General features: G+C 45.4%; 1 protein-coding gene across 6 annotated transcripts in view; it reads right to left on the bottom strand.

Moving 5' to 3' along the window:
- The window catches only part of E2F6 (E2F transcription factor 6), a 62,241-nt gene extending 52,675 nt beyond the window's left edge, over positions 1-9,566 (bottom strand). For all 6 annotated transcript variants that reach the window (XR_010123143.1, XR_010123142.1, XM_063648965.1 and 3 more), the window contains exon 1: positions 6,921-9,566. Coding sequence is in view for 3 of the 6 variants with exons in the window: in XM_054475747.2 (XP_054331722.1) it covers positions 6,921-7,028 (108 nt within the window). In the remaining 3 variants the exon portion in view is untranslated. The remainder of the gene's footprint in view (positions 1-6,920) is intronic.
- Positions 9,567-15,975: the final 6,409 nt, after the last annotated feature.

Below are 15,975 nucleotides of genomic sequence, written 5' to 3'. Positions count from 1 at the left end.
CTCCCAAAGAGGCTGCCTCGCTAGCTATGCATTCTAGGGCGTGTTCTCTGCTACACATCTCCCTACCCATCTCATCTAGACAGTGGATCACAGGTTGGTACAGAAATAACACCTCAATTAAGCATAATATGAAAAAAGATGGTTTTCAACCCAAATGTCCAACAATGATAGACTGGATTAAGAAAATGTGGCACATATACACCATGGAATACTATGCAGCCATAAAAAATGATGAGTTCATGTCCTTTGTAGGGACATGGATGAAATTGGAAATCATCATTCTCAGTAAACTATCGCAAGAACAAAAAACCAAACACCGCATATTCTCACTCATAGGTGGGAAGTGAACAATGAGAACACATGGACACAGGAAGGGGAACATCACACTCTGGGGACTGTTGTGGGGTGGGGGGAGGGGGGAGGGATAGCATTAGGAGATATACCTAAAGTATAACAATAATAAATAAAAAATAAATAATAAAATAAAATAAATCATAAAAAAAAAAGAAAAAAGATGGTTTTGTTTTCCCTACTCTTTGCTATTAATGCAGTTCCATTACATATTGGCTATACTGATGTATGTGGGAAAACAGTCTCCACGATCATTCGTTTTTTTTTCCTCTTCGAATATAAAAACACTCTCTTTATCTTGGAGGAATCACAACAGTACCATTGCCCCTCTGGGGCAGACATCATATACAGACACATAGATAGAAAGATGATAAGGCCAGGCGCGGTAGCTCACGCCTGTAATCCCAGGACTTTGGGAGGCAGGGTGCGGGCGAGGAGATCACAAGGTCAGGAGTTCAAGACCAGCCTGGCCAGCACAGTGAAACCCCCGTCTCTACTAAAACTACAAAAAATTAGCTGGGAGTGGTGGTGGGCACCTGTAATCCAAGCTACTTGGGAGGCTGAGGCAGGAGAATCGCTTGAACCCGGGAGGCAGGGGTTGCAGTGAGCTGAGATCGTGCCATTGCACTCCAGCCCGGACGATGGTGCGAGACGCCGTCTCAAAAAAAAAAAAGATGATAAATAGGTAGATTGTTTGCATGCTAGCTGCAAAATGAATGGAGAAGTCAGAGGCTTACAAAATGAAAATCACTCAGGCTGATCTTGTGCCCTGAGAGTATACAGCTCTCTAGGAACCAGCATCTTCTGGGGCAAGTCAGCACATTTTTTCAAATTCCAAGCTATTTCACCACTGCTCCAAGTCCCCTATTTAAATACCTACACTTTATTGTGTAGCTTTGAAAAGCTGCTTCAAAGGTGGAAAAAAAAATAAAAGATGAAGTTTAGTGACTAAAATGCTAAGCATTGCCTCCAAGCTGGTTAAACCTTTCTCTATACAGATGTTTCTCTATACCAATTCTGTTTTGGGAAGCAATATTCCTTCAAGAGGTCTTTGGAAAGGTTATTGCATTCTCACCCATTCAAATTTTCCTTATTTTTCAATATGCAGACCAAGTTCTACCTCCACCCAATGCTATTTTCTCCCTTCTCAAAAGTCCAGATCCTCTGGGACCCTCTTTCCCGTTTGCCCTTGGACAACAACTTCAGATTCTCTGGCCTTTGGACTCTAGGAGTTACACTAGCAGCCTCCCAGGTTCTCATACTTGGACTTGGACTGAGCCATGCTACCAGCATCCCAGGGTCTCCAGCTTGCAGCCAGCCTATTGTGGGGCTTCTCAGCCCCCAAAATCATGAGCCAATTTCCCTAATAAATCCCCTCTCATATATCTACATGCAATCATGCATCTTCTCAGAAATTGTCATTAGGCGATTTTGTTGCGTGAATATCATAGAGTGCTTAAACAAACCTAGATGGTATAGCCCACTACACACCCAGGCTACATGGTATAGCCTATTGCTGCTAGGCCACAAACCTGTAGAGCATGTGACTGACTGAATACTGTAGACAACAGTAACTAACACAACGGTATTTGTGCATCTAAACATAGAAAAGGTAATGCTTGGTGCTATGACCATTATGATGGCTACAATGTCACTAGGTGATAGAAATTTTTCAGCTCCATTATAATCCTACAGGACCAGAAACCTAATACAGATTTGGTACCAGAAGTGGAGTGAGTCATACTTTGCACCTCCCCTTTAGGGGTCTGCTGGGACTTGGGTCTAGTAACAGGTCTAGAAGCAAAGAGGGGTGGCAGGGTGGGTCCTGATGAGAATCAGCATTGTCTTTCCCGGGAACTGTTTCAGAGGAGGCCATTACTAACTCCACAGGCAATGCAGAATTAATCCCCTTAGACAAGGGTGGAAAGGATACCACTGTAGGTGGAAATGCTACTGCCCCTCTGGCAAACAATACTCATCAGAATTTAGGGGCTCAATGTGTCCAGCCTCATCTTCCCACATGATCCCATCCAAACTTGCAGTACCCCTCTCTTTCCCAACCAATACCCTCACTTTAACAGTAGATGCACTGTGAGGCTAGGAGAGTTCAACTTTCTATTTTATTTATTTATTTATTTTTGTGATGGAGTTTCGCTCTTGTTGCCCAAGCTGGAGTGCAGTGGCGTGATCTCGGCTCACTGCAACCTCCACCTCCTGGGTTCAAGTGATTCTTCTGCCTCAGCCTCCGGAGTAGCTGAGATTACAGGCGCACGCCAACAAGCCTGGCTAATTTTTTGTATTTTTAGTAGAAACAGGGTTTCACCACATTAGCCAGGCTGGTCTCGAAATCCGGACCTCAGGTGATCCAACCGCCTCGGCCTCCCAAAGTGCTGGGATTACAGGCGTGAGCCACCGTGACTGGCCAAGAGTTCAACTTCCATTGTAATTTGGCCAGCTGCATGATGAAGGCTTGTGTTTGATTTTCAGCAGTTTCAGCCCCATGGCTACAGGACAGAAGATTCTAACCCAGGGCACACTTAGAAACTTTTAGGTCATTTATGTGGAACTCCAGCCATGAAATTGAATCCCTGAGCTCATCCTTTTCTTTCATCACTTTGTCCAAAGACAATAGGAGCAAACAACTGTCATTATAATCCTTGTTTTTCCAAAAATGTTTGAAAATATCACGTATAGCGTCACTAAATTCTTTGCCTCTTATAAGCAGTGAATTAGAATAAAAAGGCATTTATTTTGCATATCTATAAACAGTTTGTGTCATGGACTTCCAGTGCTCTCTCTACTATTAGAAGTAGAGCTCTTGGCATTTTTAGGTTTTAATCAGATTAAAGAACCAATTCCAAAAACCCCAATTAAGGAAACTCATCTTTAAAATTCTGTTTCCCAGAACCATTCCTGGTACCAAAATCTGTATTAGCATTGGTCTGTCTCTCTGGAGAGCCCTGACCAATAGAGTAATAAATTCAATTCTGGATATAGAGTAGTCCACCCTTATCCCTGGGAGCTACATTCCAAGACCCCCAGTGGATGCCTAAAACCGCAAACAGTACCAATCTCTATATATACTATTTTTCGTATACATACATACTTGTGATAACATTTAATTTATAAATCGGGCATAGTAAGAGATTAACAGCTAATAATAAAATACAATTATAGCAATATACTACAATGAAAGTTATGTGAATGTGGTCTCCCTCTCAAAATATCTTATACTGTAGATCTTAGCAACCTCAGAATAAGATTTTTTTTCTTTCCTTACTAAGTCAAGAACTTAGATCTTTTCACTTAAAGGAAGCACTTCATCAATTCTCTTCGGCATACTGGAACTGCCAGCATCACTACTCTTGTGCTTCGGGGCCACTACTGAGCAAAATAAGGGCTACTTAACACAAGTACCATGACAGTTGGTCTGAGAATCAATAAACAGCTACTAAGCGACTAAGGGAAGGGCGCAATGACAGCATGGGAACTCTGGACAAAGGAAGATTCAGGTGCTGGGTGGTACTAGACAGCTCGAGATTTCATGACACTACTGAGAATGGCAAGCAGTTTAAAACTAACGAATTATTTCTGGAATTTTCATTTTAATAGTTTGGGGGACCACAGGTTAATTGAAATAAAGAGAAGTGAAACCTCAGATGAGGGGGGACTAATAGGAGTTTGAAACCTAATTAGGAAGATCTAGTAGACAGCTGGAAAACCCTGAGGGAGATTTATAGATTTGGGAATTATGACATGGTAACTGAAAATACCAGAAGTGTATGTCTAAGATTTCAAGGGATGTATCTGCTGACACTACATGCAAACTAAGTGGTTTTTCCACAGTGAGCTTAGAGTTTTTATCAAATTCTCAAATATTAAGACCACCAATGCAGATGGTACCACTATACAGCTGACCCTCAAACAACACAGGTTTGAATTGTGTGGGTCCACTTAGAGGCCAATTTTCTTTACCCCCTGCCACCCCTTACAGGGCAAAACCAACTCCTCCTCTTACTCTTGTCCATCAGCCTACTTAGTGTGAAGACAAAGATGAAGACCTTTACGATGACCTAATTCCCCTGAATGAGTAGGATTTTCTCTTATTTATGATCTTCTTAATAACATTTTCTTTTCTTTAGCTACTTTATTATAAGAAAACAGTAACTAATACATGTAAATACAAAATATGTGTCAATCAACTGTTTACGGTATCAGTAAGGCTTCCAGCAAACAGTAAAGTTTTGGGGGAATCAAAGTTATATTCAGATTTTGAATTTCATGGGATTTGGTGCCCCAATCCCTGAGTCGTTCAACAATCAAATGCAGATGGTAACAGAAGTCATGGGAGGAGTGAATGAACTCCCCTAAGAAGAATGTGTACACACAGTAGAAGGGAACCCTGAATAATATCAACATGTGGCCAGCTGCGGTGGCTCACGCCTATAATCCCAGCACTTTGGGGAGCTGAGGTGAGAGGATCGCTTGAGCCCAGGAGTTCAAGACCAGCCTGGGCCCCATAGGAAGACTCCCATCTCTAAAAATAAAAATAAAAAAAATTAGCCAGGCGTGGTGGCATGTGCCTGTGGTCTCAGCTACTTGGGAGGTAGAGGCAGAAGGATCACTTGAACCTGGGAGGTCAAGGCTGCAGTGAGCCATGATGTGCCACTGCACTCCAGCCAGGGTGACAGAGTGAGATCCTGTATCGGGGGGAAAACAAAAACAAAAAAATCAACATGAAGGAATGGGAAGAGGATGAGGACAAGGAGAAGCCAGAGAAGCAGATGGAGCATCAACGTCAAGGAAACTCAAGGGACGGTTTCTAACACGAGTGTTGTAGTCAAAACTACAACAGCTGCTGGAATTGACGAGATTGTTGGTGACCCTGGTTAGAATGGTCTTACAAGTGTGTTTAGGATAGGGGTCCCCAGCAGTGGGTTGGGTGGTAATAAAAGGCGATCAAGTGGAAACAGTGAGTGTAAATAACTTTTTCAAGAAGTTTAGCTGTGAAAGCACTTTGGGAGGCTGAGGCGGGTGGACCACGAGGTCAGGAGATCGAGACCATCCTGGCTTACACGGTGAAACGCCATCTCTACTAAAAATACGAAAAAAATTAGCCAGGCGTGGTGGTGGGCGCCTGTAGTCCCAGCTACTCAGGAGGCTGAGACAGGAGAATGGCGCGAACCCGGGAGGCGGCGCTTGCAGTGAGCCGAGATGGCGCCACTGCACTCCAGCCTGGATGACAGAGCAAGACTCCGTCACCAAAAAAAAAAAAAAAGTTTAGCTGTGAAGGGGAAGAGAGACAGTAGATGGGAGGGGATATGGAATTAAGGGAGAGATCTTTTAAGATGGGGATGGATTTAGAATACGGTTTTAGTAGTCAAGAATTTATCATCTGGAGTTAGACATTTGGAGGTTCAACCCAAGTTTCTCCACTTATTACCTAGCCACAGGCAAGCCGGCCTTACATGCATCTCCAAGTCTGTTTTGGCAACCGTAAAACAAGAATAATAATCTTTCAGTATTATAAAACACTGCTGTGAGAAATGAGAAATTAAATGAGGCAATAATCACAAACTATTTGGTAGGGGGACCAGGCATGACGACTTGGGAAAATGTTTAATTACCACTAGTTATAGAAAGAAAGCAGCAGAGAAATTGAAAATATGGGGAGAGGTCGGGCTCGGTGGCTCGCGCCTGTAATCCCAGCACTTTGGGAGGCCGAGGCGGGTGGATCACCTGAGGTCGTCAGGAGTTCGAGACCAGCCTGGCCAACACGGCGAAATCCCGTCTCTACTAAAAATACAAAATTAGCTGGGTGTGGTGGCGCATGCCTGTGATCCCAGCTACATGGGAGGCTGAAGCAGGAGAATCTCTTGAACCTGGGAGGCGGGGGTTGCAGTGAGCCGAGATTGCGCCTTTGCACTCCAGCCTGGGGAACAAAAGTAAAACTCCATCTCAAAAAAAAAAAAAAAAGAAGAAGAAGAAGAAAAAAGAAAGAAAAGAAAAAGAAAATACGGGAGAAATGGGAAACGATGCATTTGTTAAGGGCCCTGATAACCGCGGGGAATACAGAATCTGGTCCAGAACAAGAGAAGAAATCAGCCTTTGCAGGAAAGGGAGCCAAATCTCCTAACCATTTTCTCTGTCAAACAGGTGGGGAGATAATTTGATGAATGGGAGCTGTGGTGTAGGAAATATAAAGCGTGGACAAAGTTTTAAACGGCTGCAGTAGAGCAGAAGGATGGGAGAGGAGGCTGAAGAACAAATGATAGGTTGCAGAAATACAGCTAGAGTCCACAAAAGGAGAAAAACATGGACTCTCTAATGCAAAGTTGAGCAATTTTCTCCAACAGTGCTCTGAAATTCCGATGTAAAAGCCCAGAAGACTGACGCCACGTCTGTGAGCAGATGCTGAAAGCAGAAGGCGGGAGAGCGCAGTTTGCAGCACGTGATGGGCAGCGCCTGGCCCAGGGGGAGCAGACGACCGAGACGACGGCGGCGGCGCGCGGAGGAGGGGGCCGGATTTGGGAGCCCACCGCCCGTCCCCGTCCCGTCCCGGAGCTTACCAGCAGGCCCTCCACGTTGATGGGGTCTCGGCACCGACGGCGAACTGTCTCCTCCGTCGGGTCCAGGAGGAGACTGGGTAACTTCCTCGCCGGCCGCTGCTGACTCATGCTGCCCGGCCGGGCGTCCTGCTCCCCTCGCACCCCACGAGCTCTCCCGCCCTCTCGCGCTCAGGTCGAGCACCGCCCCCCACGCGCCGATTTCCAAGGGCCCAGTACCTAACGGGTCCGCGGCCTCCTCCGAGGCGCCGCCCGACTAGGCCGTCCCGCCCGCCAGCAAACGCGGCACGGCCTCACGTGCCCGGGAGCTCCCGACGCAGACGGAAAAGGAGGAGGGAGACCCGCGGCTCTCAAGTCGCCTGGCCCGCCATCTTCCCGCATGCGCAGTGCGCCGCCCCCCCTCTGCGCATGCCCGTCGCGACCGGAGCGCTCCCACGCACCGATCCTCTCCCGGCGGCTGCCGCCCGGGAAACCCGGACCGCGGAATCCACGGAGAGGCTGGCCAAGGAAAAGGAAGAGGTGGAGCCGAATTCCAGAGGAAGGGAACAGGGGTGAGAGAAAAGACGCAACCGGGAAAACGCAACGCTCGCCTGGAATTCTCGACGGTGATAACTGAAAGTTCTGAGCCGCAGAGATGTTCATTTATTCCTTTTTTTTATTTTAATTTTTTTTTGTCGCCCAGGCTGGAGTGCAGTGGCGTGGTCAGGGCTCACTGCAGCCTTGAATTCCCAGGCTTGAGCGATCCTCCCACCTCAGTCTCCCAAGTAGCTGGGACTACATGCGCGCGCCACTGCGCCCGGCTAATTTTTAATTTTAATTTTAGTAGACACAGGGTCTCAGTATATTGCCCCAGCTGGTCTTGAACTCTGGGGCTGAAGCCATCCTCCCACCTTGGCCTCTGAAGTGCTGGGATTACAGGCATGAGCTACCACACCCGGCCTTCATTTATTCGTGAGCTCTGTTAGCGCATCTTACAGGCTGGTCAGTGTTGATGCTTAGTAAATGTGAGCAACCAAACCATTGTGGAATCGTTTTACTTCTGCCTGCCTGCCTTCCTTCCTTCCATCCTTCCTTCCTTCTTTCCTTCTTTCCTGTTTGACGAATGAGTTATCGTCGACCTATAGTGTCAGATATTGGGGTGGGCACAGGCGATACTTATTCATTTGAATATGCCACGGGTTCAACCTCCAATTTCAGTGGGGACAGATAAGTAAACAGAGCATGTTAATTAAGCTGGAGCCAGAAGGTGTGTTTTCAAGTCCTGGCTCCTTCTACATATAAACTAGAAGACCTTATTAAGCCAGTTACTTAATCTGTCTGTGCCTCAGTTTCCTTATTTGGAAAATGCAAATAATGACAACACTTACCTGATAAGGTTGTTGTGAGGATTAAATGGATTAATGGATACAGGTTGCTGTGATTAGAACAGAGGCCAGCACATGTTTGAAATAAAAAGGCAACACACCGTGGTATGTACAGAGTTGGAGGGAAACAACTGGTTAGACTGGGGGTTTCTACACGGCCTGAGGTGGGCGAGGTGAGGCAGGGAAAAATCCCTGAAGAAGCTGGCTCCCCACTAGACTATGAGGTCAGAGGCCTTCTCTAATTTTTTTTTTTTTTTTTTTCTGTCACCCAGGCTGGAGGGCAGTGGCACAGTCATAATTCACTGTAGCATCAAACTCCTGGCCTCAGGTGATCTCCCAGCTAAGACTCCCAAGTAGCTGAGAGTACAGGCGCATGCCACCATGCCTGGCTAATTTTTTTTTTATGTTTTATTGTATTTTATTTTATTTTTTGAACTCCTTACCTTAAGCAATCCTCCTGCCTCAGCCTCCCAAGGTGCTGGAGTTATAGGCGTGAGACACCCACGCCTGGCTTCTAATCTTTGTATCTCTATCATCTAGCACAGTGTCTGGCAAATAAAACATGCTCTATTAATGTTTGCTAAATAAACGATGAGAAAAAAAGAGAACGTAGCGGAGGTCTCGAGAAGACTGCATATTGTTGCAGAATGGAGAATTTCCCAGAGCCATTAGAAATGGCCATTTTAAGGCATTTATTCAGCATCTGCTATGTGTTTGGCATTCCGCATACATTTGCTTATGTAAATCTCATATCAAAACTGAAAGATAGGTATTTTTCTGCCCAATTTGCAGATCAGCAAAATTAAGATCAGCAGGATTACAAAAATTTACTCAAGGTCCTAGTAGGCAGTGGTAGAGGCAGGCTTTGACTCCACAACTGATTAATTAATTTGGCATTCAGATCTTTAGGAAGATTCTTCAAGGATGACTAGATTGTCTACAACCAGAGATGGGATTGGGCAAGTAAAGGTAGGGTGTGGATCAGGACGGGGTAGCAAGTGGTCCAGGCTAAAGAAAGAGCATGAGCACAGAGCTGGGGAGAGTTGGGGAAATGGCACAATCTTCACACTTATTGTGCCTGTGACCTGGCTTTTCCCCAAGACATAATCTTTTGCACATTTTTTTTTTGAGCATCTCTCATGGGCCGAGCAGTGGGGTAGGTGTTGAGGGAAGAACTGAATCTGATGGGGCCTTACCTTGTGTTCCAGGGGCTATTAGCCTGGTGGAGATACATAAGCAGAAAGCATAAGTACTAAATTAGAGTATGTCTAACACGCAATAGCAGCACAGCAGAAGAAGAAAAAATAATAACTGAGTTAATTGTAAACTACAGGTGCTTTTCCACATCTGCCTGTGAGGTAGCTATTTCAAGCATACTTTATAGAAGGCCGGGCGTGGTGGCTCACACCTATAATCTCAGCACTTTGGGAGGCTGAGGCAGAAGGATCACTTGAGGTCAGGAGTTTGAGACCAGCCTGACTATCATGGCGCAACCCTGTCTCTTCTATAAATACAAAAATTAGCCGGGCATGGTGGCAGGCGACTGTAATCCCAGCTATTCAGGAGGCTGAGGCAAGAGAATTGCTTGAACTTGGGAGGTAGAGGTTGCAGTGAGCTAAGATTGTGCCACTGCACTCCAGCCTGGGTGACAGAGCGAGACCTTGTCTCAAAAAAAAAAAATACATATATATATATATATGAGGGTACAGAGGCTCAGAGAAGTTTGTTCCAGGTTGGGGACTCAAATACCAGGACTTTGGCCACTACATCCTTGGCTTTGTCCACCATGGCCTTACATTGGTATACAGTCACAGTTCCGAGCACAGAAATTCTAGTATTTCCCAGTTCCAGCCCTGTTTTTGTGTGTGCTTCCTGGGGCAAAATGGTGCTAGGGCAGAATGGGGCATGGGCTTTGGGACTTTCAAGTTAGGGCTGAAGACTATACTTCCCAGGGATCATTTTTAAAGTTAGGGCTGAAATATTAGGCCAACTGCACAGGTGTGCTTGAGCAATCCTGAAAGGCCTCACCTGTCAGAGGATATTTTACTTCCCTTCTACTTGAAAATGTCCTCTCCAGAGGTCCGTGAGGAAATGACCATATCCACTAGGGCTTTCTGTGATGATGGAAATGTTCCACATTGTTCCATATGGTGGCACTGCCCCATGTGGCCATTGGCACCTGAAATAAGGCTGGTGTGTCTGGGGAAGTGAATTTCAATTTAATTTAATTTAATTTAATTTGTAATTGAAACAGCTACGTAAGTAGTTGCTACCATATTGGATAGCATAGGCAAAGAAACTAAAATTGTAGATATCATTGAGTCCAGTTGCTATGGTCAGAAGGTTTGTGTTCCCTCAAAATTCACATGTTGAAACGTAATCTCCAATGTGATCATATTTGGACATGGGGCCTTTGGGAGGTGATTAGGTCATGAGGAAAGATTGCCCAGGAGTGGGATTAATGCCTAAGCCAAAGGGAAAAGCCAAGCTGAGAACCACACCATGCAAACCTGCCTTCCATTCTGTTCCTAAATAAGATAGCTACAACGATAAAAAGCTACATGCTTCCTCCACATTTTCCCCACTAGGAAATTCCCTGTAGGCCCCAAGATCTTTACCCTAAAACAGTTCTGTTGAATTTCACCCAGACAATATAGATTTGACAGCTTATCTTCATAGGTATGGACAGGACATAGACAAAGGACAGAACTCAGTCATCCCTCTGCTCACCTGAGACAAATGCATAGCTGATGGCCTCCTCTGCCATGTTTATTTTATCTTATGTAAAAGTGCAGATTCACTGAGCTAGGTGAATGCGTAAGTGACTATTCCTGTACCCGCCTCTTCTGTGTGAATGGCTGATCAAAGGCTCAAAAGAATGCAACCACTTAGTTCTTATCTATCAACACCTTTTAAAAATTTCTTCCTCCTTCCCCAATATCTGCCATTTCCCCTTTAAATATTGAAGCCCTCAAAATCATCTTCGGAGAAAGGTATAGACCTGTCTCTTAGGCATTGTCCTTAACCTTGGCAAAATAAACTTCTAAATTGATTGAGACCTGTCTCAGATACTTTTTGGTTTATGATGACCATCTGTATTAGTCAGGGTTTTCTAGAGGGACAGAACAAATAGGATAGATGTATATATGAGGGGAAGTTTACTAAAGAGTGTTGACTCACACGATCACAAGGTGAAGTCCCACAATAGGCCGTCTGCAAGCTAAGGAGCAAGGAAGCCAGTCTGAGTCCCAAAACCTCAAAAGTAGGGAAGCCAGCAGTGCAGCCTTCAGTCTGTGTTCGAAGATCCAAGAGTCCCAAAGCTGGAGAACTTGGAGTCCGATGCTCAAGGACAGGAAGCATCCAGCATGGGAGAAAGATGGAGGCCAGAACACTCAGCCAGTCTAGTCTTTCCAAGTTCTCTTGCCTGCATTTTATTCTGGCCTCACTGGCAGCTGATTAGATTGTGCCCACCCAGATTGAGAGTGGGTCTGCCTTTCCCAGTCCACTGACTCAAATGTTAATCTCCTTTGGCAACACCCTCACAGACACACACCAGGAACAATACTTTGCATACTTTGTGGCTATTTAAATTAATTGCATCCAATTAAGTTGACGCTCAATATTAACCATCACATTATCTATGAACCAGGAAGCAAAGTGGACCTTCACTAGACACTGAATCTGCCAGTGCCTTGATTTTGGACTTCCCAGCCTCCAGAACTGAGTTTCTGTTGCTTATAAGCCCGCTCAGTTCACAGTGTTCTGTTATAGCAGCCTGAACAGACTAAGACACCAGTGGTATTCTAAGCATGGTCTGTGGACCTCAGCATTGCCATCACCTGCAAGCTCATTAAAAATACAAATTCTCTGGTCCTGTGCAGATCTACTGAATAAGAAACTGAAGGTTTGGATGTACTCTGCAAGGCACTGGCCCAGTCCAACTCCTTATTTTCCAGATAAGGAAACTGCCCCCTGCGCCCTCTTCTGATACCCCTATATTATAGCCAAGTTAACTTTCCTAATGCAGGGTTTTGGGATTGAGGGCTTAGAACAAATACCAAAGGGCACCACTTGTCTCAGTCATTTTGTGCTGCTATAACAGACTACATTGGTTCACAGTCTGGAGGCTGCGAAGTTCAAGATCAAGATGCTGGCATCTGGTGAGGGCCTTCTTGCTGCATCATCACACTTACTGCTTCATCACGTGAACATCTCCCATTGGGCCCCACTTCCCAGCACTGTTGCATCGGAGATTAAGTTTCCAACACATGAATTCTGGGGGGGCACATTCAAACTATAGCATCATTGTAACCTAATCTTTGTGAGATGTTCCAACTCTCTATCTATACCTCTCCCTCCAGCATAGGCATTCTTAGATCTTACAGATTGTTCTGATAGTTAAAGGTGGATGAGGTGATGGTGCAGAGAATATAGGAACAGGAGTCGAACTGGAGGCAAGAAGAATGGTTAGGATGCTGCCATAGTCACCGAACAAATAGCCAAACTGTGTTGGGACTGTGAAAATGGAGAGGGAATAGACTCAAGAGAGGGAAACATAGAAAGAACAGAGTTTGGAGGCTGTTTGTATTTGAGGGAAGACTTGGCCTGACGATGGCAATTTGGGTGCTTGAAGTTTAGGCATGGATCATTCAGGGAGCATGAGTGAAGCAATGTGGGGCAAAACCAGAGGATGGAACCCAGAGGAACACCCAATTTAAAGGCCTAGGCCAGGCATGGTGGCTCACGCCTGTAATCCCAGCACTTGGGGAATGCTGACAGGGATGAGATGCAGACAGCGAATGGAGGAGGGGATGGGAGGTGAGAGAAAGGACCCCACCTCCCAAGTGACAGGAGGAGGGGAGAAAAGTGTAAGGGCAGATGCAGGTAAATTTGTAAGGTACTTTGGCAGGAAGTTGAGGGAGTTATTCTGTGAGGCAGGAGCAAAGGTCATTGGCTGAGAGTAAGGGGAGAGTGTAGAATTGGAGATTTGAGAGACAGCAGGTGCTCAGCACATATTTATGGATGGGCAGATGGATGGGGAACAGTAGAGGAGACTGACTTGGGAAACATGACAAGATTGTGGGGCCTCACAGGAGATTATCTGTGCCTGTCTGTGGCTATCTCACAGGATCTGTAAGTACACATCCTCCCATGATAACTGGAATAGGGAGAGGCACTAGTGAAGCATGGCAAAGGAGAAAGAGTGACAGCAAGGATTGTTCCCCATCAGTTTTCTGTAATATGTAATAGTCTGGGTCCTAGAACCTTAGAGCAGGAAGAGGTGTTGAGTATACCCTCTTATTTTACAGGGGAGGTGTAGTAGTCTGTTCTCACAGTGCTATAAAGAAATACCGGAGACTGGGTAATTTATAAAGAAAGGAGGTTTGATTGGCCCATGGTGGCACAGGCTGTACAGGAAGCATGGTGCTGGCTTCTGCTTGGCTTCTGGGGAGACCTCAGAAGACTTACAATCATGGCGGAAGGTGAGGGGAAGCAGGCGCGTCACATGACCAGAGCAGGAGAAAGAGAGTGAGTGAGGGGCAAGGTACTATACACTTTTAAACAACCAGATCTTCTGAGAACACACTCAGTGTCATGAGAACAGCATGAAAATCTTATAGCATTTCCCAGGTCAGTCCCCTCTACTGTTCGCCATCCATTCACCCATCCATAAATCTGTGCTGATTGCCTGCTATGTCTCCCAAATCTCCAATTCTACCCTCCCCCCTTACTCCCCACCAATGACCCAAGGGGATGGTGCTAAACCGTTCATGAGAAATCCACCCCAATGATTCAATCATCTCCCCAGTCCCCACCTCTTACATTGGGGATTACAATTCGACATAAGACTTGGGCAGGGACACAAATCCAAAGCATATTAGGAGGAAACTGAGAACAGCGGTCAAATGACTTGCTTAATGTCCATAAGACGGTCCCTATCAGAGCTGCCACTTGAATGCTGGTCTTATTCTTCCCAGATGAGTCCAACTTTTATGAAGGGCCCAGAACAAACACACTTGGCAGGAGAGGAGTGTGGAAGAGATGGGAGGATGCAGAAAGAGGAGGGTGGAGTGGCATGAGCAGATGAGCCCAGGCTGGAGTGTGTCCAGCACCAACTCCAATTATCCCTCATGGCAGGTAACCTCATCTTTAGGACTCTCAGTGTCCGTATTTGTAAACTGAAGGTAAACATACATGCAATTGTGTTGTATGAGAGATAATAGGTGTCAAGTCCCTAGTGCAAAATCCGTCTTCAATGGTCACGCAAGCTTCACAGTTTCACAGGAGCCATTTCTAATCGAGTCTTGAAGCTCTCTACCCCAGTGACTAAGAATGTTTCTAAAATGACATCAAATGGAACAAAGAGAAGTGCGGTGAACGCTTTGTCCTGAGGTTTTGTTCAGAACTTGACAGGCTATCCAGAGGGCTCCCAAGATGGTAGCTCATGGAGGCTTTCATTGGTCCCAGCACATGGATTCAGTCTCTGCACTTAGCAACAGTATCTGCCTCCTGCGTTGGAAAGAAAACAAAAAGGTAACCCTGTAGTCAAATACACCCACGACAGCAAATCCCCATGACAGCCTGTCCACAAAGAGCTGCGGGAAAGATAAGCTATTGCTGTCTGCCTCAGTGAACTCCAATGAGAGGGTGACAAAGGGAAGGGATGGGGTGGGCGTGGGGGCTTGTCAGCTCTGCCTCCAAAAAGCATTTCAGCCTCCTCCTCGCCCTCGATTCCCGCTGCCCGCTACTGCCCTCCTCATCATTGTTCCTGGACTGTCACAGCTGCTTCCTAATTCATCTCCCTGTCTTTGGTCTCTCCACTGGCCCTCCACTGTCACTGTCAAAGAGCTGCTTTTTTTCTTCTCTTTTCTTCTTCTTATTTTTTACTTTTATTTTTTGCAGCTGTTGACTTTGTATTGCCAGAGAAATCGTCTCAAAATGCAGATCGGACCTCATCCGTTCTCTGATTGAAATCTGTTGTGTACCTTGTTTTATACTCCTTGTTAGTATTTTCCCCTGTAAACTGGCCGCTTGCCTGCCTGGTGGTCTCCCCATCATGCTGCTGGCTGCTGGAGGGTTGCAGCTGTTTCTGAACACTCAGGAGCCCCTGGCCATCACCTTATCATGGACTACTTGGTGCATTGCACTCTCCCTGGTCCAGTCACACTAATACTCACTCAGTTCCTCAAAAACTTTTCCTCACTACTGAGTCTTCTCATGTTTTCTTTGCCTAAAACATTATCCCTTTGCTGCTTCCTCTAGCAAACTCCTTATCCTCATTTTGGACATCATTCACTCAGGGAAACCTTCCCTGGACCCCCAGATGAGGCTAGCACCCAAGCTTCCTCCCTGTAGGTAGCTCGATGACCCCAGAAACCTGGGCAAATGACAATAATGATGTTTCACTGTCAACACGTGCATTACATTATAAATAACTAAATTGAATTTGAAAAAGAGAATCCTAACTATGCTGACTTTGAAATATGAAGCAAAACATGATGACAAGATGTAATGTTTTGTCTTAAATCTTCTAAGTAAATATTACAAAGGATTTTGTTTTGATTCATCCCTATCAAATTATTGGTAAGTTTAGCAACTTCTATTTTCCCTCCTGCTTGAATTACATGCTGAATAATAATTTTTTTAGAAATGCTTAAATACTATTGATTCAAATTAGTTTTGTTTTGTAGAAA

The sequence above is a fragment of the Pongo pygmaeus genome, chromosome 12 (assembly GCF_028885625.2).
Source record: "Pongo pygmaeus isolate AG05252 chromosome 12, NHGRI_mPonPyg2-v2.0_pri, whole genome shotgun sequence".
Classification (NCBI taxonomy): Eukaryota; Metazoa; Chordata; class Mammalia; order Primates; family Hominidae; genus Pongo; species Pongo pygmaeus.
The sequence above is the reverse complement of the archived record's forward strand: the minus strand, read 5'-3'. Positions and strand labels throughout refer to the sequence as shown.